The 26,148-nt window shown below is 29.1% G+C and overlaps 2 protein-coding genes across 2 annotated transcripts; one reads left to right on the top strand and one right to left on the bottom strand.

Annotated features, from left to right (window-relative positions):
- Window positions 1-4,107: 4,107 nt before the first annotated feature.
- Window positions 4,108-16,806, bottom strand: LOC107448441 (ubiquitin-conjugating enzyme E2 R2). The gene is made up of 5 exons (XM_016063623.4): window positions 16,416-16,806; window positions 11,264-11,350; window positions 10,516-10,613; window positions 9,607-9,741; window positions 4,108-4,776 (listed from the first exon to the last, which is right to left on the bottom strand). Exons 1-5 carry the CDS (start codon window positions 16,590-16,592, stop codon window positions 4,551-4,553), a joined length of 723 nt encoding a protein of 240 aa, XP_015919109.1. The 5' UTR covers window positions 16,593-16,806; the 3' UTR covers window positions 4,108-4,550.
- Window positions 16,764-24,667, top strand: Prp8 (pre-mRNA processing factor 8). The gene has a single exon (XM_016063622.4). It carries the CDS (start codon window positions 17,298-17,300, stop codon window positions 24,369-24,371), a length of 7,074 nt encoding a protein of 2,357 aa, XP_015919108.1. The 5' UTR covers window positions 16,764-17,297; the 3' UTR covers window positions 24,372-24,667.
- Window positions 24,668-26,148: the final 1,481 nt, after the last annotated feature.

Genomic DNA, 26,148 nt, shown 5'->3' on the forward strand with positions numbered 1-26,148 from the left:
TTAATGACAAAATTTTTGCTTTAAAATTTGAGAAAAATTCGTTTTAAACTGCGTTAGATATTAGTAACTAAAATAGTTTATTTTATACTGCGCATGCCCGGGGAAAAAAAATATTTTCTTCATTTTGTAGTGAATCATATTTGGCTACTAATTAAAAAAGTCTAATTGAATATCTTAAAAATTTTAAAAAGTTTCAAACAATTTTCAAAGTAGCTTTCGTACTTTTTAACGGAAAATACAAAATGATACTTCACAATAAACGTTCATACACCAAAATGTGATATAATAAGGAAAGAAAATAGGCGGGGGAAGATACTCTCATGAGGGATAATTACCAACAATTCCGGTGTCATTTTTATTAAATCTTGTTTACTAGTACACAATTAAATGTATGGAAAACACCTTATCATTTTGAGTATTCTTTTAAAATGTACGAAAACTACAAGGAAAATTGTTTTAAAAGTTTTTAAGATGTTTAAGTCAGACATTTCTTTTGGTTGTCAAATACAATGCAATAAGAAATTAAGAAAATTTTTTCCGATGCAAGTGCAATATAAAAGAACTACTTTAATTACTCATATCTTGCGCAGTTTTAAACGATTTTTTCTCAAATTTAAAGCAAAAAATTTTTCATTAATTTTGAATTGCTCAAAAAATTGTTTAATTTTAGTGAATATTTCTACAGATATAGGAAAAAAACGTAAGACAAAAAAAAAAAAAATTTTTTTTTTTCATTTCTTATAAAAATGTCCACTTCTCCATAACCATTTAAGTTGGCTTACGAAATTTTGTGTAATTATCGCATATAATAACCAAAATAACTGTCTCAAGATACAAAGTGCTACATTTTTTGGCATAAAGTGTTTAAAAACATTATTTTCCGTTTGTAATTCATGGTCGGTCTTTCCAACCTCTAAAAGCATTAAACTTTATTGATATGTGTGAGAAATCGCATGATCTAAACAACTCTGAAATTATAAAATAATTCGTTGAGTATTTCTAGAGAAATATGAAAAAATGTATTTGTATAGGTTTCAATTATTTTGTCCACCCCTTGTATATTCTGACTCCCTAATTACAAGTAAAAAAATAATTATATTTTGTTATTTTTTAATTATAAAATACAGTCTAGTAGTAAGTAAAAAAAATTATGCTAGATTAACAGAATAAAATTTGTACTGAAATATAAAATCCAAGAAAGTACTTTAAAAATTCCTTTTTATTCATATTAAAAAAATTTCGATAGTTGATTTTGTAAGTTAAAGAAATTCCAATGACTACTTATTGTTTCTCTTAGATTAAAATAACTACAAATTTGAAAAAATATTGTATGAAAGTGAGTCGTCTGTCCATACTTGCCAAAGTACACATGTATCTATTTGAGCTTATTTATCCCTATTTCACAACCATAAATTATTAAAATTCCAAATATGGATTCTCTTTAATATATCCAATAACTTATTTTTTTTAAGAAAAATTAATTTAGATTTAGTTAAAATATAGAATTAGTATTAAGATTTTTCCAGTGTGATTAGAATTAGTCATTCCTTTTAAATGGTAAATATATGTGAAAATTCTTTACTAAAAATCAAATATATCTTTTTTTCTATTATTGAAATAGATATTACTTTCATTATTTGAAAATTACCTTGAAAGGGATAGATGTCTTCATTGAAAGATCCACTTTTCAGCACTGTAGTGCAGAGTTTATAAGTTCTTTCAATTTAAAATCCTTTTCCTTAATACTGATGCAGATTTTCATTCAATACACAGTTCTAATATGATATTGGTCAATAGCTATTACATTGTTTATTTTACAATAATTTTCATTTAAAAAAAAATCTTAACTTTTTTACATTTTGCATAAACAGATATGGGTGAAAACATGTTTAAAATTGGAAAATAACATTGTCCAACAAACATTTAACATAATAATGAATAGAGGAGCTGGATAATTTATTAACCAGGGGTGATTGTGAGCCCAACTCAAAAATCCTGAAAATTTCTGGAGTCAAATCATTGATGATGCAGTTCAAAAAATTTATGTCCTTTTAAATTTAAATCCTTGATATTTTCAAAACATGAAATTCTAAACAAGCAGTATAATTTAAATTAATAATTTTGTATAAGTTTACTTTTACCTCTAATCACATTTATTCTACCAGAAAAAATATTTACAAATGAAAGTGATGTCATGTATAAATTCTAGTTCTAATATTTTTAAATAAAATATACAAGAATTTTCATACATAAATATGATCGATGATTTCTTGAAACTTCTGGACCTAGGAGTTCCGAAAATTTCAGGGTCACAGTTGGCGAAAAATCCGGACTTTTTCCGGAGCACAATCATCTCTGATTAACACAAAAAAAAAAGTAAACTGCTAATTTATATTATTCAAGAAATGCCTAAAAATCTGCACTCTAAATGACCTTTTGGTCATGAGACTAATACATCTAAAAAAACAAACATTGAAGGGGGGGGGAAACAGGATGAAATAATTTTTATTTTCTTTGTTAACTGAGAATTATCTAACTTATTTTCAATCCTATATCACATAAATTTCTACTTAAAACTGGTGAATTTTCTGGAATTCACAATCCAGAAATTTTGGAATTTGTGCTTCAACAAAAAGATTTTACTTTTAAATGTAGAAAGCTACTTTATTCCTTAAATTTAAAAAAAAAATCTAATTTGAAAACTTAACATATAAAAAATGCTCCTTATGAAAAAAAAAAAAAAAAAAAGGAAACCGATAAATACATGCAAAACTATGAAGTATATTGTTAATAACTTCTTGAGCTTTTAAATCAATTCCTATTTTGTTTCAAAGTTGTTATGCAAAAATCAATATGACTTCTTAGATACAACTTCAAAATTTGAGATAGAAATTAATACCATGTCCTTATTACCATAGATATAATACTAAAAATTAAATTTAAAAAAAAATATGTTCAGCATGTATTTTTAAAAAGATCAAACATTAAATCATAATTGTTTTTTTATTTTTTTTAATGCCTGAAATATAGAAGTACACATCCAAAGGCATCAGAAACAAAATCAACGTAATCTAAGCAATTAAATTTTAAGGCAAATTTGCTGAAAAAATAATTTGTAATGAGTGCCATTTTCAGGTATGTAAAAAGGAAGTCTTTGTTTATTTGCCATATGCATAACTTATTGTATTAGCTAGCATACACTCGGTTTAAAATAAAAATGTTATTCATTTACTATGCAATTCGATTAATCACTAAGAAAAACATATTTTAGATATTTACTGATGTGCCTTAAATATAATTCTACTAAATATATCATTTACCCATTATAACAAACTGTTTCTTAGTCTCCAAAAGTTTCAGATTATTTTATCAGAGTGGTGGAAAGGGAAGGACGACCATCTTACTTCCTTAGAACTCTTACAGCTAAGGACTCTAAATGGTCCCACACCACAGACATTCAAAAAAAAAAAAAAAACTTTTTTTTCTGTTTGAATCATATTACAGTATAGCTTAAGCATGTTTACAGAAGGCAATGGCAGAAAATTTATAGAAGCCCTACACATGAAAACTATTTAGAGAAATAAAAAATAAGGTGTTACTTTAATTTTTTTAGATAATTGTTTAAATAAGTCCAAAATTCCTTTGTTTCAACGGGTTCTAAGTCATATATTTCATAGATAAAAGATTAACAGCAAAATAGTATTTGAAAAGAAAATGTATAGAAAAAATGTGATGTTGCTCATATTACAGAATTAAATTTGAAAAGAATTTTAAAAAAAATTTAGAAGACTTTGGCAAAAATCTAACAGAATTGAACAAGTTTCGTTAAAATAAAAGTCTCGTGGAAAAGGAATGTTGAAATAGCTGCACAAAATGTTTTGTCCAGAACTCCGTTAAGTGTTAGGAAGGCACCGCATTTAAATACATAAGTGTTCTTAAAAAATGCAAAATGTTTAATTGTGTTCACGAAAGCTACATAGTTAATGATTATTTAACAGCAGTATAATATAAACAGAATTAACTATTCTATATATTTATAAACTATTACCTTAAACATTATTAAGCAGAATAAAGCAATAAATTCACGCATGAAAGAAAATCAGTATGTGTCCCAAATAATAATTTATTAAGCAGGGAAAACAAAACAATGATTACAGATTACTCTTGATGATTCTGTACATTAGAGAAATCTTGCAACTTCCATCAAAAAACCCAATCACACAATGGAAGACTTAAAATAACACTCTATCAAGACGATAAAACTGATAAATGCAAATTATTTAAGACTGATGAACACCTTGGTTAAATGATGTAGAAACATTTCATAGGTTAACTTTTGAAATGTTTCTGATAATGATAAGGAGTCATTGATGAATGCTACATAATGCAATTTTCATTAAGCACACATGTGTTTTTATAACACCTTGCCATAAAAGTTCCGCAATATTGTCTCTTTGCCCATAAATTGCAACATTTTTGGTATGGCTCTAAAACTTGCTTCACAAATAAAATTCAATTGAAATGATACTAGGAAAGATGAAACCAAAATATCATGTTTCACCATTCCCAGAATCTTCATTATCCTCATCATACTCATCTTCTTCATCCTCATCTTCCTCATCCATGTCATCTCCATAATCATCATCGTAGAAATCAGTCATATCGGATTCTTGCTCAGATGGTTTAGCTGTATGCTTAATGCAATATTCTTCAAGAGTCATAGGCACTATTACATTATCTTTTGTAGCTTCGGCATGCGTTGCAGAAACTTGTTTCCTAATAATTTTAAATTAGCACATAAATAAAAATACACATTAATTAAAAAAAATTTAAAATAATAAAAAATTGACTAATTAATGTTAACCATGGAAAACTATGTATTAGTACTACCAAACACAAAGCTTTTGTTATATTTAGAAATATTATTCAAACATGACCTAGCACATAACCTCATTTTCTCAGGGCTCTATCTTGTATTGGTCATGCAGGGTGGCCATTCAAATCAGATTTCAAATTTCCCTGATTTTTCCAGGTTTTCCAGATAAAAATTTTAAAATTTCCAGGTTTTAGTTTCTTTATTCTCATAAAGTGTAGGCAAGAAAAGTGTCTATATTATAAAATATTTTATTCAAAATGTTACTTTCTTAACATATCTTGAAAAAAATAATTTATTTTGACAATTTGGCAAGATATTTTTATTCATTTTTTAATGTTTTGGTACAAAATTTTGAATCAAAAATCATATATTGACCAACAAAAGAGTAAAATTAAATATTAGTATATAGTTAGTTCTTAAAAAAACCTTTTCTTAAAATTAAAATTAGCATTATTAGCATTAATGCAACGATTGTAACAATTTGTCGATAAACATTGCTGTTAGCGATTGTAAAAAAAAATGTGATTGGTTGGTTTGCTGAGAAAAAAGAATTCACAGATTTCTTTTAATGGGGATACAAAAGCTTTCAGAAAAAGAGTGCAATATAAAATCTATTATTATTAAATTATAACCAACTAATTTTTGGAGAATTTTATAAAGTTAAAAATGCAAAAACATTTTGACAAAATGGAAAATTACTACGAAATCAATTGGAACAAACTTAAGCCATAAATGGATTCAGCCCAAGGACAGAATTTAAAAACAGAAGCTAATATCCTAATCCCTTCTTCCATCTCCACCACAATCTTTCCTAAATTGCACAGTCCATAGCGGTCAAAGGTTTCCACATTCGCTTAGCAACAATGGGAGAATTTTATGTGGCATTCTAGTTTAACAGAGCTATAATGGAGCAAATTTTGATGCAAGCAAAGTATTGCTAAGTTGATGATATTTTAACTGCTTGGAGATACATTTCCATCTAAAAAAAGTGGGTATAATGGATGAAATAATTTAAATTAAGAAAATCAGTAAATAATTTAAATTAATGCAATTAAAAAAATTTCCAGCTTTCTTTAAAATTTCCTGATTTTTATTCAAATTTCTCTGATTTTCCCAAGTTTTTTCCAGTATAAAAAAAATTTCCTGATAATTCCAGGTTTTCAAGGTTTTCCTGGTGGGCATTCCTACCCTGTCATGGTAGGAATGCCATGCAATTTTAACCAAAGTTACACCATATGAAACCCTTCTCCCTAAGCCTTGACAGAATAAAGAAACTTTCAGTTACGATATACTTAAAGTACTCTAAGTACTGCCACATACGGATACCAGTTTAGTTGATCGCCAGGATCGTGCTCTCCACAAATGGTATTATAACTGCATGGCACAAACAGACAATTACAGTCAAAGTTACACTGTAACAAAAACTTTTAAATACCAAATGAGTTCACATAGAAGAATATCTAATAAAGATCATTAAAAAAGCATGACCTCATACTCTTTAGTTCTTCTCATGACATTCATAATATGAACACCAAACTAAAAGGGGAAATTAAGGAGATAATTTATATAGTGAACATTAAATTTTTACCCTGTCTTCATAAGTAATAGATTCAAATTAAAAAGAAAGAAAGAAAGAAACTGATCAAGAGAATGAACTATGCATATAATACATACTTGTAACTTATTTACCTTCATGATTAGAATTTGTATTAATTTTAAAACTAAATAATTTTGCGATTCCTTAATTCAAACATAAATTATTAAGTATTTTTATGAAAATAAATAATAAATCTTAAGACAGTCAGTTTCAAGAATAAAAACCTGTATTATTAAAGTGCACTTTTACAGAATAAAAAAATTAAAATAACTTCTCTCATAGATTTCTTAAATAGCAAAACAGAAAGATTTTAAAGACTTCTTTCTGAAAAATTTACTCCCATAATTTTTTGGCATACAATCACAATTATCTTAAAAGAAAATCTAAAATACATGAGTTACAAGAGATACATTTATTTAGAGTTAAGTTATAAAAATTAATAATTTTTTACACAGCCAAATTATCAACATGAAAAGGGAAAAACCCAATAGATCGTATGAAACATAAATTTCATACAACTATTGGGTAACACCACCTAATATATATTACTACAGGAAATTTTAAATTTTTATAGTTATTAAAAAGACTATAATACATTAATAATTATAACGATAAGCTAACTGCAGTATTTTCCATTTATGATTGACATTAAATGAGTAAGACAATCTTATATACAGAAAGTAGGAAAATTTCTGATTAAATTAGGAAAAACTGATAAAACCTGTTAATATACTCAGAAATTCAGCAGAGTTAGAAACTGCATTTATACATAAATAATAAGCTAAATATGTATTGACATCTTAAAAATATAGCAAAAATTTTTTAAAATTTTTTTCTTTTTAACCATTTTTGGGATTTGAGACTATAATTGTAACTCAAACTACAAAATTATCCATTTTAGCTAAACCTTCCTAATTTTACATTCAAGAATATGTTAATCACAAACACAATTGTTCTCTAGAGAAAACTGATGATTTTATCTACCATTCTTAAAAAACATAATTAACTTTTCAACTATAAAGCAGACAAATTTAAAATTAACGTTAAAAAATTCTGAATGATGATCTCATAGAGTCATGATTTGCTATATTAGAAATATATAGGTACTACTAATTTCAAATTTAAAAACCAGTAATATAATAAAAATAACAAGATTGATAGTCCAGTAAACTCTCCAGTTAGTTTTAAATATAATTATACTTTCTGTTAGTTATATAAGAATTAAGTTTTAGAGGAGAGAGAAAAATAAAATGATTTTGCTTCATTACTTCTTCAAAATAAAGAAATACATGAGAATTGAGAAAGGAAATTATGAAGAATCTTTAAGATATTTTTGCCATGCCTTGTTTACATACTGTTTTATTTTAATAAAAGTATTGTTTTCAGATTCAAGAGGCGTCTATCAGAGTACTCTTGCAAACTTGGATTTTAGATCAAACTAATTTGTGTTTTATTTATATTATTTTGCACTTAACTTCCAATCATACAGTATTATACTATTATACAGTATTATTAAACAGCATAAAACCTTTAAAAAAATGTGGGAAATAAAAGGGTAGCTTTATTAGACTAAGAGAAATAGCCCTTGATATTTTTTAGAAATTCTATTAATTCCACAAAACTTTAAAGCAATAAAATGATGCATTTTGTGGTATTGAGTAGGGATGTAACAGTTATTTGGCCCATATTTAGTATTCGGCTCTTTTGCCGAATATTTGGCTAAATATTCAATTTATTATTTGGAAAATTTTTAGACAAAGATTTTTTGGGAGAAATTTTAATAGATTTAATAATTTATTTAATAGATTTTACTATACATTATTAATAGTTTTTACACATATTTGTTAAGTTCTGAAACTTGTTATTTGTGTTCTGAAAGAACATAAATAAAAAGTTGGAAAAGCGAAATTTGAAAAATTGAAATTAGATTACTTTGTTATCAAACCATGAGTTTTGTAATGCTGATTTTTTTTATCTTCTTTTTTTAAAATTATATTCAGGAAAGTCAATTTCGTTTTTTCAACACTTTGTTTTAAAAATTTAGAATTTTTTAGTTTAATTTTTGCTTGTTTTTCTACTTTAACTAAAGCATGTTAACAGAGCACTTCTAATATATCTAATTTTCCTTGACAGATAACTAACAATAAGGAAAACTGCGACTATCAAATTTTTTTAACTTAAGTTATATTTCAGAAGTAAGAAAAAACTTTGTTTTTCTTTTGATTTTTTAAATTTACTTTTCTTTTATCAGCGTTTTCATTACGACAGCATTCCTTAAAGAGCATAGGTGCCAGCCTTTAATTTCACATGCATTGGAAGATACAGCCAAATATAGTAAATATCCATCATCAGCTTATTTGTGAAAATTAAAAAAACAGATTTAAAGCATATTTAGAATTTCTTTCTCTCCATTGCCACTCTGTATTAAATAACTTAGACAAAGCTGTTTAGCCAGTCAGGAAAACAAGCAGATTTTTCTCTCCATTGCCACTCTGTATTAAATAACTTAGACAAAGCTGTTTAGTCAGACGGGAAAACAAGCAGATTGAAACTGAGTTTGGGTTTCAAATAAAATTAACCATGTAACCAACATACAGATATGTGACCTCAACAGAATGAAAAATACTGCAATAGCCTAGAGATAACAATTTGTCAGTATATATTTTGATAATTATGCAGATTTGCACAAAAAGTTACTGAAAGTTATAGGGCGAAATTGGGAAATTTTGCTACAGGCCAGGTGTAAAATTTCTCAGTGTCCACTTTGTGAAAATTTAGAAACTTGATATTGATAATGTAAGAAATTTCTTTTGAAGCAAATATAATAACCATAACAGGTTTTAAATCTAAAATGAAGGAAAATTGAGAAATAAAGGGATTTTAAGATTATAAAATGTTGATTAAAATTTCAATTACAAAAAATTAAAAGATGTCTACGAGAAGCTTTTTTAATTAAAAAAGTGGCATTTGGATAGAAAAACAATTTTTCAAAGTTATCATCAGCTATATTTAGTTGCCTAGTGGGTCGTGATGTGGAAATACTAAATTCAATAAAAATATTGAAAAAACTACAAGACAACACAACATCACCATAACAAAAATAAGTAAAAAAAAAGCAACTTAATCCAAATACCTAATTATGTTTTCATATTCTTTATCCTTGCCTTTTGAATCCTTCCAACGCCTGTACATAACCGAAGCATCAACATTTGCCGGAGAATAAGTATTAGGCTCATTCAATAGTGAAATAACGCTGAGCAATATTGTGCTGAAAATTAAATATTGCTTACATAAAAAATAATACAGTATAACATGATTTGTAATAATTTTTATAACTGACAATCGAATAATTAAATTTCTTACACACTAAAAATAAAATTAAGTATAATACATAGAAAAAACATATGTCATTGATTCATAAAATCAGCTTACTGTACTCCATATCAAAAATTTAATAATTTTATTACCATAATTTTAAACATACATGATTTTAATTTTCGTTAGTCAGTAGTTTTAAATTTATTTTTTCAATTTCGAAGGAAAGAAAATTAGTTGAATGGTAAAAAATGTACACAATTAAATCTGTTAAATGGAGCACAGAAAGAGTGCCTGTAATAAGAAAAGTGTCTACTCGCCATTCCATCAATGTTTCAATTATTAGAATGGTTATAGGTTGAAAACTACTAAAAAGAAATTGTTTAGTTATGGTGGGTAAAACTAAGGTAGCCTAGAAGCGAAACCTATAAATTTTCATTTAAATTTTAATAAATTTTTTAATTCTACTTCCAAAGGCAAAATACAAAGGCATAAAAAAAAATGAGCATGCCATTTCAGAATTACCAAAAGTGATGCAAATTTACAGAATTAGGTTGGCCGTTCAACAACGTTTATAAAATAAATAAAAATAAATAGTTTAATATTGATGGTTACAGTTTAATATTGATGCAATGACATTTTTTTCACAAATTATTTCCTAGAAGCACAAATAACAATCTTTGGACTATACAAAGAAATTTTAAGAAATTTATTTATATAAGCTTACCGAACGTTTTGAGTAGGATTCCAACGTTCACAAGGAAGTTCACCACTCTGAGGATCATCAATTGGTGGATGGAGAATAGAAATGCACAAATCACCATTCTTATTTAAAAACAAAAGAAATGTTAACTCAATACTATTGTATTAAACTAATTAAAAATAATAAAAAGGTGAGAAAATTAATTAAATACAATTTCTTTGTGTCACAAAATTAAACAACTAAAACAGAAAGCAACACAAAAAAAAGCTATTTATTACATCAATTGATTAAAAAATATATAACATGAAAAAATATCTTTAAAAGAAAATACTGTATGAAACTTACAGAACAGTAAACTATAATTTAATGAGTTACATAAATAATTTTGTGAGTAATATTAAAAAATTTAATGTTCAAATTGTTGGAAGAAAAAACATTTATCAATAATGAGCAATTAAATATCGAACATTATTCAACTTCAAATTTTAATTCTATTTCAAATCTAATTAAATAAGGTCATTTTAAATTAAAAAAAATTTGTTTCTAAATTTATCTGATAATGCACTTTACAGTTTTAAAAAATCACTAAGATGGCACGTAGACACCCTTAACTTTTCAACTTTAAACATTGTCACTCACTATAAACATTGTAAAAAGTACTTTTTAAAATCTCATTATTACACATTATTCTGAACTTAATATATAAAATGCTCCATAGATTAATTTTGTATGCTGCCTCGCTAGTGGCTTAAAAAGAGGAAAAAATCCTTACTTCATAGACATTTGGATGCCATACTTTGGATAGGAATCTGATGGATGGTGGTGAATAAGGATAATCAGGTGGAAATTTCACATGAGCCTGCAATTAAAGAAAATCTAAATAAAACACCAAAAGAATAAAAATTTCAGGTTTACAAGAGTTTTTTTTAAAGAAAATCACCAATCCAGTAGCAGAATTGTGGCGACATTGTCGCAGAATGTTACTGAGTTCTTGCAGAAAGATTTTTCATTTGGGAAGTAAAAAATGCTGGTTTTCTTTTCTGCAGAAATTTTCGAAAGCTTCTATCTTTTCTCCATAATTATATTCAAAATTATATGCCATTCTTGTGCATTGGAATGGAAAAAAAAAAGGCTTGTAATTTTTCTATTTTCATTTGAGAATAATGAAGTAAAAAGTTTGGTTTTCATATCTGCGGAAATATTCGTTCCATTTTTTTTGGCAGTTAATGCTATTGATTTCCACGTAGCTTTGGTTTCTTTCATAATGTATGTTATATACCTATTTCCAAAATTTGTTTATATAATTTTACAATTTAAAGGAAAACTCACAGGAAAACATGTATTTTGAGCAAATTATTCACTAAGACACATTTCAATAATTCAAAATTACTTATAATAATAGCATCGAACAACAGAAAATTTTGATTTAAAATTCCAGTGTTCAAATGTTTCAATGTTTTTCAGGGATCTGTCCAGACATTTTGAGAAAGGTTATGTTTTTTGAAAAATTGTGAAAAAACTATTCATAATTTGTGAATATAAAATAAGCGTTAAGTCAGATTCTTTCAACCAGGGTCCTGCTTTTGTGAAATTGTGCAAATAGGGTCCTGTTATTGCAAAAATTGCTAAAAACCTTTTCAAGAAGTTTTTAAATTGTAAATAGATACAAGATTCTTTTCAACAATTGCTGATACTAAATTAGAGATGCAACATACAAATATTTGGAGTCTTGCCTGTACTGCTCAACACAGAATATTAGTTTCGGACGAATAATGGAAACAAAATCACTCACATTTTTAATAATTTCAATTGACATATTTTAAATAACACAACTTAGTAATGTATCACTATTAATGTGTTACGCATTAAGTAAACTTAAACAATTCTTAAATTTATAATATTTTATTTAAAAAATTGCCAGAAATTAATTTTTATTTACATAATATTCTATTACATAATTTTATAAATAAATTTAAATTGATCAATTATTTATTAACAAAAAAATAATAAATTAGGGTGACCCGGGGTAATTCACGATCACTCTGTTTCTGGGGTAAATATTGATCACCTAAGTTTTATTTAAAAAAAATAATTTTTTTTTAAATTTAAGACATGGACATGAATGCTTGTACACTTAACTAAAGTATAACTACATTTACTTAATAATAATTTTTTGTTTAATCTAACAAAATAAGTATCTTTTAAACTGCTTTCTGTATTTTCCATTTCAAAGATGAGTTTCAAAATGTGCACATTTCTGCAAAGATCCCCCTTCCTTCTCTAAATAATAAATATTTTGAGTCACTTTCTTTTTCTTTGATATAAAAGTAGTGTAAGCTTTTGTTTAATTGTTTCACATCTACTGTAAACATTATAATTGATTGTAGGAAACTATATCAAATGTTGCCCCCTACAGATGGGATAATTAGTGATCACTGGGGTAATTCCTGATCATTGTCATTTCTTCTTATAAATAGTATATGAAATAGCTTATAAATACCTAATTGTCTTTTCTTAAATAACAGTTCATATTTATTAAGTGGAACAACTATAAAATATATTTTAACTGTCATCACTAAATTTGTTTTTAACTGTATACAAGACTGTATTCTGATTTGCACCATTTCTGGTTTGTTTTACCTTGCTTCTATCTTAATTTTATGTGTGTACATCGTTAGAATAATTTTTAAGTTTATAAATTAGCCTAGTATAATTGTTAGAATAATTTTTAAGTTTATGAATTAGCCTAGTATAAATATGGTGAGAAATTATAAGCCCCTAAAAAGGATACTAAGCTTCTAGAAAACAAAATTAGTGAATTTCTTTTAATGATTGAAAATGAAAATTTCAGTGTGAGAGCTACTGCCAGAGCTGTTGACATACCCTGCTTAACTTTACACTTTCCCTTAATGAAGTTAAAAAATCCAGCAAAAGTAACACATGTGGGAACTCTCTTATATTTCAGAAGAACATGAGAATGAGTTGGCTGATTGCCTAAAATGTATGGCACGATGCAAAGATTTTTGAAAATTTAAAGTGTTAATCTTTCTTCTTGCTTTTAAATAAATAATTTTATTAGCTGCTTAAACATATCTTTTTGGTTTATTTGTTTGATCTTGATGTCTTATTTGTTAATTACCATTATATAATTATTTTAAAACAGCCCCTTTACAATAAATACTGATGATCAGCAATTACCCCAGAAGTGATCAGGAATTACCCCAGAAATGATCAAGACCAGGGGTAATTCCTGATCACTAAAAATTTGAAATCTTATAAATTCTAATTAGATTTTCAAACAAAAGAAGGTGGCATTGGACTCATCTCATATAGCCTCAAACTTCCAGTAAATATTAAAATTTTATTTTGAATAGTTTTTTCATAAAATAGATGTTTGCGTTTTTTGATCAGGAATTACCCCAGGTCACCCTATGATTTAATATCAATAAGAATGCGCACACGATGTTTGCAAGAGTAGAAATATTTTCTTAGAATACTACATTTGGAATTTAAACCTAGGGAAACTTAGTTTGCCTCCAACCATCTCCCCCCACCCTCCCCGGAAGGGTTTATTTGATTAACAAAACAATAATGAAGATAAACAAATTTGTGAAGGGTCCGATTACAAGATAAATTATTTTGTGAAGGGTCTGTTTTTATGAAAAGTTATTCTGTGAAGGGTCTGTAATTTCTTCTAAACAGACACCTGGTATTATTTTTAATGTGTTATGCATTAGGTAAATTTAAACAATTCTTAAATTTATAATATTTTACTTAAAAAATTGCCAGAAATTAATTTTTATTTACATAATATTCTATAAATTAATTTTATGGACAAATATAAATTAATCAATTATTTATTAACAAAAAAAATATTTAATATCAATAAGAATGCGCACATGATGTTTGTAAATATAGAAATATTTTCTTAGAATACTACATTTGGAATATTAACTTAGGGAAACTTGGAAAACTTAGTTCGTTTCCAACAGTCTCTTTTTTCTCCCCTGGGAAGGGTTTATTCTATTGACAAAACAATAATGAAGATAAACAAATTTGTGAAGGGTCCGATTACCGATTAAAAGATAAATTATTTTGTGAAGGGTTCGTTAACGGACATAAATTTCTTCCAGACCCCTGATCTTACAAGATATATATGTAATTATTATATCTTATATATCAAAAAACAAAGATCTCAATCTTCAACCAAAATAATATACATTAAATTCGAAATTGTAAATATTTTCATTAGAAAAATTAAAACCTGTCATGATTACTATGAATGGACATTACACACATATTTTTTTATTTATTTATAGTTAAACAACTGGGTAATTTATTCGGTGCTTTGGCAATTTCAGCTCATGTGAACTAGGGATATGTGATGATATGGAATTATACTAAATTAAGCAATCTGAGAAGTGTTCATTCATTGAATAATATTTATACAGGTACATACATACAGGTAAGTCATCAGAGATACCATCATGAAGTAAAATCACTACCTAATATTAAACGAATAATAAAATTGAAATATACATTCCTTTTTCTTTCATTTATTTGAAATACCTACTTTAGTATTAGGCTATTTCAACAATTACTGTTTTTATATTTGCTGACTTAAAATGCATATAAGTCAGATACAAAAAAAATCAAAGCAGTTCTATTATTTTTTAAATAACTCTTGATATCATTTAGATTTTCTCTAATTTTTATTAACCTTTAGAAATTTAAAATCTTTTTTTAAAAAATTAAACACTAGTTGCTATGAACATAATGTACCATGTCAGTAACACCCAGTTCATCATTTTTTAAAAATTCTTTTAATTTAAGAAAGTTTCTGAAAACTGGAGTAAGTATGAATGACAACAAGACATAACAAAAAATATTAAAACTGCTCATTTTTTAAAGATAGTTACATAATTTTAAAGTCAGCAAATATTACGTTTTTAAATGGTAAATTTGCCTTTTCAATTGTACCCACATCATAAAATCAAATTTATTATATAAATCCTATTTCCTTTATTAATTTTGTGTTTTTCCCAGTATTTAATAGAAGTATCTTAATGCAAAATCATAGACTTTATTTAAATAAAAGAAAAGAATTTTTTAAAATACTGATCAGGTATTTATTTTCCCCAAATAAAGGTTATTAATTTAAAAATCTGTATTGGTTGTATGGGAAATTTCATGAGCTAACAGCTCTTAATTGTCTGTTGATTAATGTTAATGAACTTTCAATTGAAGAATATGTTTCATTAAAAAACTAGTTTTAAAATTTTGTTTTGACTACTAATCAATTTCATTAATGTACTTTAATACACAGAAGGAAAAAAAAGGGTATCTAATGAATTTGGTCTGCTATCATAAAATCTACAATCCTTTTTTTGTTTTAAAAATTTTCTTTTAATTATTGTTTTATTTTGATAATAGAACAATTCTATTATTTCAAATTTGGAAATTAAAAAATTACAAAAACAAATTTTAAAATGCAACCTAATTTAAAACGAAATGCCCCATTGGCTTAGCTTTAATCAATTACAGTTGATCATTATTAAAAAAACTTATTATTCTCAAGATTAAAATTTAACTGTAGGAAGGTACGATTCATAGATACAAAAAAGTAACGCTTAAAATTAAATTAGAATTACTTTAAAAATTAAAAAATCGAGAATATGGCAAGTTTTTTTTTTTTTTAAAAGAAAAAAAAGATTACAAGAAATATTACAAATTGTAAAAAAGACAAAGGGGGGAGGGAAAATAATAACTATTTACAAACATACTAATTAAAGAGAAAAAAAAGGAATACAAAAAATTTTATATTAATGAGGACAAACAAAAATATTTACCAACATGTTAAATAATTAAAAATAAAAAAGAAATATACGAATTTAGTTTAAAATATTATCAAATTATTTTCTTACTTTAAAATAACCACCTTCATATAAAGTTTTGGGGGGTCCAAATATTGCTACTTCCCATTCAAAAAGATTTTCATCAGAAACAAGTTTAACACGAAAACCTTCGACTGGCTCCTCTTGAATGCTTTTGAATTCCAAGGCTAGAGCACGTAAAGCACTGCTTGTAGGATTTTGAGCCATAATTTAATAGTAAAATTTAAAATATCTAACTCCAAGTTAAACGCGCAACCCCAAAATTACACAACAAAGGAATAAAATTGTCAGAATTAAAACTGCAAACGGAAAGAGACAATAACCCAAGATAACATCACAGTTCACTTCACGCAAGACAGCAGGCAACAGGACAACAGCTGAACTGACGTCATAGCACGAAGTAAACAAGACGAGCTGTGTCGAGTTGCAAAAGTTATTTACATACTCATCAATTAAAAGTGAAACATCTTTAAACAAACATGTTTGTAAAATTGGTTGATTTAAATTATTTTGTAACAAATCTAAAGCAAGGAAATTGAAAAAAAAAAACATAAATTTTTTAGTAAAATTTCAGTTAACTAATTGAAGATGTTTTTCCCTGCAACCGCAATCATGTTACATAAAGCCGAGTAAAAGTGTACAAACAAAATAAATGGTGTAAGTAACTTGTTATAAACTCCAATTATATGCTTTATTTTCTCGAGATTTATCTGCAAAGCTTGAAAGATGTGATAAATTGTGACTAAATATTGAACAAATTAAATGTCCACCGAAATTAAAACTAATGAATAGCATCATGTTCGATGCCAACTATTTGACTTCACACGCTTAATAACTAATAACTGGACCACTTCATTATTAGCGTGTGCTTGATTTTTATTCTGTTCTAAACAACCAAAATAACATTTTAAAATGCTAGGCCATCCTTATGTGATGGGCATGATAGCCCAACAGCAGGCGTTTGCTGCTCAGCTAGCCCATGCACAGGCTCAAGTTCAGATGCAGCAACAACAAATGCAACAGCAGCAGCAAATATTAAAACAGCCTGAAATACTATCCGAAGAAAAGCTTCAGGAGAAAGCTAGAAAGTGGCAGCAACTGCAAAGTAAGAGGTATGCTGAAAAACGTAAATTTGGTTTTGTTGATGCCCAAAAAGAAGATATGCCCCCTGAGCATATCAGAAAAATTATTCGTGATCATGGTGACATGAGTAGTAGAAAATATCGCCATGATAAAAGAGTTTATTTGGGAGCTTTAAAATATATGCCTCATGCAGTTTTGAAACTAATGGAGAATATGCCAATGCCTTGGGAACAGATCCGCGATGTTAAAGTGTTATACCACATAACAGGTGCCATAACATTCGTCAATGAAATCCCTTGGGTAATTGAACCTGTATATATTTCTCAATGGGGAACTATGTGGATTATGATGCGAAGAGAAAAACGAGATAGGCGACACTTTAAACGTATGAGATTCCCACCATTCGACGATGAAGAACCACCTCTAGATTATGCTGATAACATTCTTGATGTGGAACCTCTTGAAGCCATTCAGATGGAATTAGATTCAGAAGAAGATTCACAAGTATGCAAGTGGTTTTATGATCATAAACCATTAGTTGATACCAAACATGTCAATGGTACAACTTATCGTCGTTGGAATTTGGCTCTCCCTCAACTTGCAACTTTATATCGACTTGCAAATCAGCTGTTGACAGATTTAGTTGATGATAATTATTTTTATCTATTTGATCTCAAATCATTCTTCACAGCAAAAGCGCTCAATATGTCTATCCCTGGTGGACCAAAGTTTGAACCTTTAATCAAAGATGCAAGTCCTGCTGATGAAGATTGGAACGAGTTCAATGACATCAACAAAATTATTATACGTCAGCCTATACGTACAGAGTATCGAATTGCTTTCCCATATCTGTATAATAATTTACCTCATTATGTACATCTCTCTTGGTATCATGCACCCAATGTAGTGTTCATTAAAACAGAAGATCCTGATTTGCCTGCATTTTATTTTGATCCTTTGATTAATCCTATATCTCACAGACATGCTGTAAAAGGAGCAGAACCTTTACCAGATGATGATGAAGATTTTGAACTTCCAGAATTTGTTCAACCATTTCTTCAAGATTGCCCTTTGTATACTGATAATACAGCAAATGGCATTGCACTTCTATGGGCACCTAGGCCATTCAATTTGCGTTCTGGTCGAACCAGAAGAGCCATTGATGTTCCACTTGTAAAATCTTGGTATCGCGAACATTGTCCTCCTGGAATGCCTGTTAAAGTAAGAGTATCTTATCAAAAGTTACTGAAGTATTATGTCTTAAATGCTCTTAAACATAGACCTCCTAAACCTCAAAAGAAAAGATATTTGTTCAGATCATTTAAGTCTACCAAATTCTTCCAAACAACTACTCTTGATTGGGTAGAAGTAGGCCTTCATGTTTGCCGTCAAGGTTATAACATGTTGAATTTACTTATTCATCGAAAAAATTTGAACTACCTTCATTTAGATTATAATTTCAATCTGAAGCCTGTTAAAACTTTAACTACCAAAGAAAGGAAGAAATCAAGATTCGGTAATGCTTTTCATTTATGTAGAGAAATACTTCGATTAACTAAGCTGGTTGTTGACAGTCACGTACAATATCGTTTGAATAATGTTGATGCATTCCAATTGGCAGATGGCTTGCAGTATATATTTGCTCATGTAGGTCAACTGACTGGCATGTATCGTTACAAATATAAACTTATGAGACAAATTCGAATGTGTAAAGATTTAAAGCATTTAATCTACTATAGATTCAATACTGGACCGATTGGTAAAGGACCTGGCTGTGGCTTTTGGGCACCTGGATGGAGAGTTTGGTTATTTTTTATGCGTGGTGTAACTCCACTCCTTGAAAGATGGCTGGGTAATTTACTTTCTCGTCAATTTGAAGGAAGACACTCTAAAGGTGTAGCTAAAACTGTAACTAAACAGCGTGTTGAAAGTCATTTTGATCTTGAGCTTAGAGCATCTGTTATGCATGATATATTAGATATGATGCCTGAGGGTATGAAACAAAATAAAGCCAGAACCATTTTGCAACATTTAAGTGAGGCATGGCGTTGCTGGAAAGCAAACATTCCTTGGAAAGTGCCTGGTTTGCCTACACCCATTGAGAACATGATATTACGTTATGTAAAAATGAAAGCGGATTGGTGGACCAATACGGCTCATTACAATCGTGAGAGAATAAGAAGAGGAGCCACAGTTGACAAAACTGTGTGCAAGAAAAATCTTGGACGATTGACTCGCTTATATTTGAAAGCTGAGCAGGAAAGACAACATAACTATTTGAAAGATGGGCCTTATATTAGTGCTGAAGAAGCAGTTGCTATATACACAACAACAGTCCATTGGTTAGAGAGCCGCAGATTTTCACCTATTCCATTCCCACCTCTTTCATATAAACATGATACTAAACTTCTCATTCTAGCTCTGGAGCGTCTTAAAGAGGCATACAGTGTAAAAAGTAGATTGAATCAATCCCAACGAGAAGAGTTGGGTTTGATTGAACAAGCTTATGATAATCCTCATGAAGCTCTTTCTCGTATCAAGCGTCATCTGTTAACTCACAGACAATTCAAAGAAGTTGGAATCGAGTTTATGGACCTGTATAGTCATTTGATACCTGTGTATGATGTTGAGCCATTAGAAAAAATTACTGATGCCTATCTTGATCAGTACCTTTGGTATGAAGCTGACAAAAGAAGATTGTTTCCTCCTTGGATTAAACCAGCTGACTCAGAACCTCCTCCACTCTTGGTTTATAAATGGTGTCAAGGGATTAATAACTTGCAAGATGTTTGGGACACTTCTGAAGGAGAATGTTGTGTAATGCTAGAGTCTCGCTATGAGAAAATGTACGAAAAGATAGATTTAACTCTATTGAATAGGCTTCTAAGATTGATTGTTGATCATAACATTGCTGATTACATGACAGCTAAGAGTAATGTAGTTATTAACTACAAAGATATGAATCATACTAATTCTTATGGAATAATAAGAGGACTTCAGTTTGCATCATTTATTGTGCAGTATTATGGCCTAGTTTTAGATCTTTTGGTATTGGGTCTTCAGAGAGCTAGTGAAATGGCGGGACCACCTCAAATGCCTAATGACTTTTTGACTTACAAGGATGTGGCTACTGAAACAACTCATCCCATTCGATTATATTCAAGATACATAGAGCGGATGCATATCTTTTTCCGCTTCACTGCAGAAGATGCTCGTGATTTAATACAGCGATATCTCACGCAACATCCTGATCCTAATAATGAGAACATTGTGGGATACAATAATAAGAAATGCTGGCCTAGGGATGCTAGAATGCGATTGATGAAACATGATGTTAATTTGGGCCGGGCTGTATTTTGGGACATCAAAAACAGGCTCCCACGTTCTGTTACAACTGTTCAGTGGGAAAGCAGTTTTGTTTCAGTGTACAGTAAAGATAATCCCAACTTGTTATTTAACATGAGTGGCTTTGAGTGTCGTATCCTTCCAAAATGTCGTATGACGCATGAAGAATTCACACATAAAGATGGTGTATGGAATTTACAAAATGAAGTAACCAAAGAAAGAACAGCCCAGTGTTTCTTACGAGTAGATGATGAATCTATGCAAAGATTCCATAATCGGGTTAGGCAAATTTTGATGGCATCTGGTTCAACAACATTTACTAAAATCGTGAACAAATGGAACACTGCCTTGATTGGTTTGATGACATATTTCAGAGAAGCTGTTGTTAATACCCAAGAACTTTTAGATTTACTTGTAAAATGTGAGAACAAAATTCAGACTCGAATAAAAATTGGTCTGAATTCAAAGATGCCCAGTCGATTTCCGCCAGTTGTATTTTACACCCCAAAAGAACTTGGTGGCCTTGGAATGTTATCCATGGGTCATGTGTTGATTCCACAGTCTGATCTAAGATGGTCAAAACAAACTGATGTTGGAATTACACATTTCCGATCAGGCATGAGCCATGATGAAGATCAAGTCATTCCTAACTTGTACCGTTACATTCAACCTTGGGAAAGTGAGTTTATTGATTCTCAAAGAGTATGGGCTGAATATGCTTTAAAAAGACAAGAAGCTTTGGCTCAAAACCGACGTTTAACTCTTGAAGACTTAGAAGATAGTTGGGATCGTGGTATACCTAGAATTAATACCCTCTTTCAAAAAGACAGACATACTCTTGCTTATGACAAAGGGTGGAGAGTCCGTACTGATTTCAAGCAATATCAAGTTTTGAAACAAAATCCATTTTGGTGGACTCATCAGAGACATGATGGTAAACTCTGGAATTTGAACAATTATCGTACTGATATGATCCAAGCATTAGGTGGTGTTGAAGGTATCTTAGAGCACACTTTATTCAAAGGTACATATTTTCCAACTTGGGAAGGATTGTTTTGGGAAAAAGCAAGTGGCTTTGAAGAATCTATGAAGTATAAGAAACTGACCAATGCGCAGAGATCTGGTTTGAATCAAATTCCAAATCGTAGATTCACTTTATGGTGGTCACCAACTATAAATAGAGCTAATGTTTACGTTGGTTTCCAAGTACAACTTGATTTGACTGGAATATTTATGCATGGTAAAATACCAACTTTGAAAATTTCATTGATCCAAATTTTCAGAGCCCATTTGTGGCAAAAAATTCATGAAAGCATTGTGATGGATCTTTGTCAAGTTTTTGATCAAGAGTTAGATGCTTTAGAAATAGAGACAGTGCAAAAGGAAACTATACATCCTAGAAAATCATATAAAATGAACAGCTCATGCGCAGATATTTTATTGTTTGCTGCATATAAATGGAGTTGTTCAAGACCCAGTTTACTAGCTGATTCAAAAGACACTATGGATGTTACAACTACACAGAAATATTGGATAGATGTTCAGTTACGATGGGGAGATTACGATTCACATGACATTGAAAGATATGCCAGAGCTAAATTCTTAGATTATACAACTGATAACATGAGTATTTACCCTTCTCCAACTGGTGTCTTGATTGCTATTGATTTGGCCTACAATCTTCATAGTGCTTATGGAAATTGGTTCCCAGGAGCAAAACCTTTAATTCAACAAGCTATGGCTAAAATAATGAAAGCTAATCCTGCACTGTATGTGTTACGAGAAAGAATAAGGAAAGGTTTGCAGTTATATTCTTCTGAACCTACTGAGCCTTACTTATCCTCACAAAACTATGGTGAGCTCTTTTCAAATCAAATTATTTGGTTCGTTGATGATACCAATGTGTACAGAGTCACTATCCACAAAACCTTTGAAGGTAATTTGACTACAAAGCCAATAAATGGGGCAATTTTTATATTCAATCCTCGAACAGGCCAATTATTTTTGAAAATTATTCATACTTCAGTATGGGCTGGACAGAAACGTCTAGGACAGTTGGCAAAATGGAAAACTGCTGAAGAAGTTGCTGCATTGATTCGTTCATTGCCAGTGGAAGAGCAGCCTAAGCAAATCATTGTTACCAGAAAAGGCATGTTAGATCCACTTGAAGTACATTTGCTTGATTTTCCAAATATTGTTATCAAAGGTAGTGAACTTCAGTTGCCGTTCCAAGCTTGTTTAAAAGTGGAAAAGTTTGGAGATTTGATTTTAAAGGCCACTGAACCTCAGATGGTTCTTTTCAATTTATATGATGATTGGCTGAAGACCATATCATCTTATACTGCCTTTTCTCGTTTGATTCTGATATTGAGAGCTTTACATGTGAATAATGAACGAACAAAAGTTATTTTAAAACCTGATAAAACTACTGTTACAGAACTCCATCATATTTGGCCCTCCCTGTCTGACGAAGAGTGGATAAAGGTGGAAGTTCAATTGAAAGATTTAATCCTGGCTGATTATGGAAAAAAGAATAATGTAAATGTTGCTTCCTTAACGCAATCAGAGATAAGAGATATAATTTTGGGTATGGAAATATCAGCTCCTTCTGCTCAAAGGCAGCAAATTGCAGAGATTGAGAAGCAAACTAAAGAACAAACACAACTAACTGCTACAACTACTCGCACTATAAATAAACACGGTGATGAAATCATCACTTCAACGACCAGTAATTATGAGAAAGATACATTTGCATCCAAGACAGAATGGCGAGTTCGAGCCATATCAGCAACCAATCTTCATTTGCGAACGAATCATATTTATGTTTCATCTGATGACATCAAAGAAACTGGATATACATATATCCTACCAAAAAATATTTTGAAAAAATTTATAATTGTGTCAGATCTACGAACTCAAATTGCTGGATATTTGTATGGAGTCAGTCCAGCTGATCAACCTCAAGTAAAAGAAATCAGGTGCATTGTTATGGCACCACAATGGGGCACTCACCAGATGGTACATCTACCAAATCTTTTACCGAATCATGAATACTTGCAAGAAATGGAACCCCTCGGTTGGATCCACACTCAACCTAATGAGTTGCCACAACTCTCCCCCCAGGATGTCACTACACATGCCAGCATTATGAATGATAATCCAACTTGGGATGGTGAAAAAACTATTGTTATAACATGCAGTTTTACACCAGGATCATGCTCTCTTACTGCTTATAAGTTAACTCCTAGTGGCTACGACTGGGGACGTCAAAACACTGATCGAGGAAATAATCCAAAAGGATACTTGCCATCTCATTATGAAAGAGTCCAAATGTTGTTAACTCATCGTTTCCTTGGATTCTTTATGGTTCCTGCCCAAGGTTCCTGGAATTATAATTTCATGGGTGTAAGACATGATGTAGGAATGAAGTATGATTTGCAACTTGCCAATCCCAAAGAATTTTACCATGAACTCCATAGACTCTCACACTTTTTGAACTTTAGTAATATTGAAGATAGTGAAGGTGTTGGTGCAGACAGAGAAGATCATTTTTCATAACTTTAATAAGCTGCAGAACTGTTTTATGTGTATTTTGTAATTGAGTTTTTATTGAATTTATTTTTCTTTACGTAAAAATACAAATTGTATCATCATATACCTTTTTGTTAAGCATTTAAATTTGCAACTTGAACCTAATTTTTCCTTATATGAGACTTTAAATTCATAATGTGTATTTTATATGTTAATTTGATAAGTTTGTTCATCAAAAGATACTGGGAAATTTTTTATACATCTTAACTGTTATGTATTTTAAAGTAACATTATGTGAAATATAAAATAAAGCTATAAAATTAGATAGTGTGTATTTTACTTTTCATCTATTTTTTTTCTCGTATTTTCAAATAAGGGTCATATTTCATACCCTAATCTGTAATGACTCTGTTTTTTTGTTTTGTTAGAAATTATTTTTTTAAATAATCTAATAGTTTTTTTTCCCTTAAAAAATCTAATATTTACAAATTTTACATTTTGATTAATTACAATTAAAATAAAATTTATATAAAAATATTTTAATTGCATTTTGGATCTTTAAAATCTTCAGGATTTCTATCAAAGTTTACCCTCTGCCTGACTGTATTTTGTTTTTGCAAATTTTTTAATTAAATCTGGAGAAGTTGATAAGAAACTATGGATTTAGACTATATTGCATTGAAATGAATAAACCAAAAATATGTATTTACTTCTCATTATAATGGCATAACAGATCTAATTCCTTTTATAATAGACCAGAATAATGCCATAGATAAGAAGATTAATTGGTTAAATATAAATCTTAAGAAAATTTTGAATGATATGATCAAGACAACTCTCCATGACTGATGAATTTTATTGATAATAATACAAAATTTAGGACTATTTTTCTTTTATTTATTGTTCATTCAATAATTTATGTATTCTGATTATTCGTTCTGTAAAATTCATGCAAATATTAAGATTAATCTATAAATTACTTTTGACATGCAATCAAAAAAGTGTGAGGCAAATGATAAAATATGTTTTTAATCGAGGATATCCCAAATTTTTCTTAAAAAATAAAGTTTTTTAAATATATATTTTTCAGTGTAAAATGAATTAAAGTTGTCAAAGTAATAAATCCTTTTAAGAAAATAAAAATTTTCTGTAAAAAAAGGCACTAACCATTTAGGATGTTAATCAGCCTGGGCATCTTTTTATTTTCTTCACTATTTTGGATTTGTGATGCCCATAAAGTAATGCACAGACTGAGTTTAACACAGTCTTTCCTCAATATTTTCCTTGCATGCTTTAACAAATCTATTTAAAGCTGAGCCATGTTACTTATGTTTTTATATAGTCTGTTTTGATAAAATTGACATTTTTACTACTTTAGAAGATGGAACGTTTTCTTCTTTATAAATCATCGCTTTTTCTAAAATTATAATTACATTACTTAGAATTTCACTCAGCATCTCAATATATTTTCTTCAATCTTTTTTAAAAGCATAAATACAAAAAAACCTGAGAGTTTCAACTTGTATTTGATTACTGTGGCAATGGGCCTCCTCCTTTTTTTTTCTGCACACCTCCATGCAAGTTGATGGTAATTGTAAAAATTTTTTTAATTTGTTCACACATATCCAGAGAAAGAAAAAAAAAGTTTCAATTCCTAGTTCCATCAACTGACAAATTTAAGTAATGCACATGGCAACTATTTTTTATCAAATTCTTTTTTACATATATTTAAAAATGAACTGCCTTCTACCTCATCAATATTTTTATTTATTAAGATTCAAATCAGATTATTTACTTATTGCTT

Source organism: Parasteatoda tepidariorum, chromosome 6 (genome assembly GCF_982258835.1).
Source record: "Parasteatoda tepidariorum strain Cologne lab strain chromosome 6, Ptep-v5.0, whole genome shotgun sequence".
Taxonomy (NCBI): domain Eukaryota; kingdom Metazoa; phylum Arthropoda; class Arachnida; order Araneae; family Theridiidae; genus Parasteatoda; species Parasteatoda tepidariorum.

Coding starts and splice junctions, on each gene's coding strand:
- Prp8 (XM_016063622.4), top strand. CDS start 17,298: ATGCTAGGCCATCCTTATGTGATGGGCATGATAGCCCAACAGCAGGCG.
- LOC107448441 (XM_016063623.4), bottom strand. CDS start 16,592: ATGGCTCAAAATCCTACAAGCAGTGCTTTACGTGCTCTAGCCTTGGAA. Junction 11,351..16,415: donor ATGAAGGTGGTTATTTTAAA/GTAAGAAAATAA, acceptor CTTTAATTGCAG/GCTCATGTGAAATTTCCACC. Junction 4,777..9,606: donor GAATATGAAAACATAATTAG/GTATTTGGATTA, acceptor TAAAATTATTAG/GAAACAAGTTTCTGCAACGC.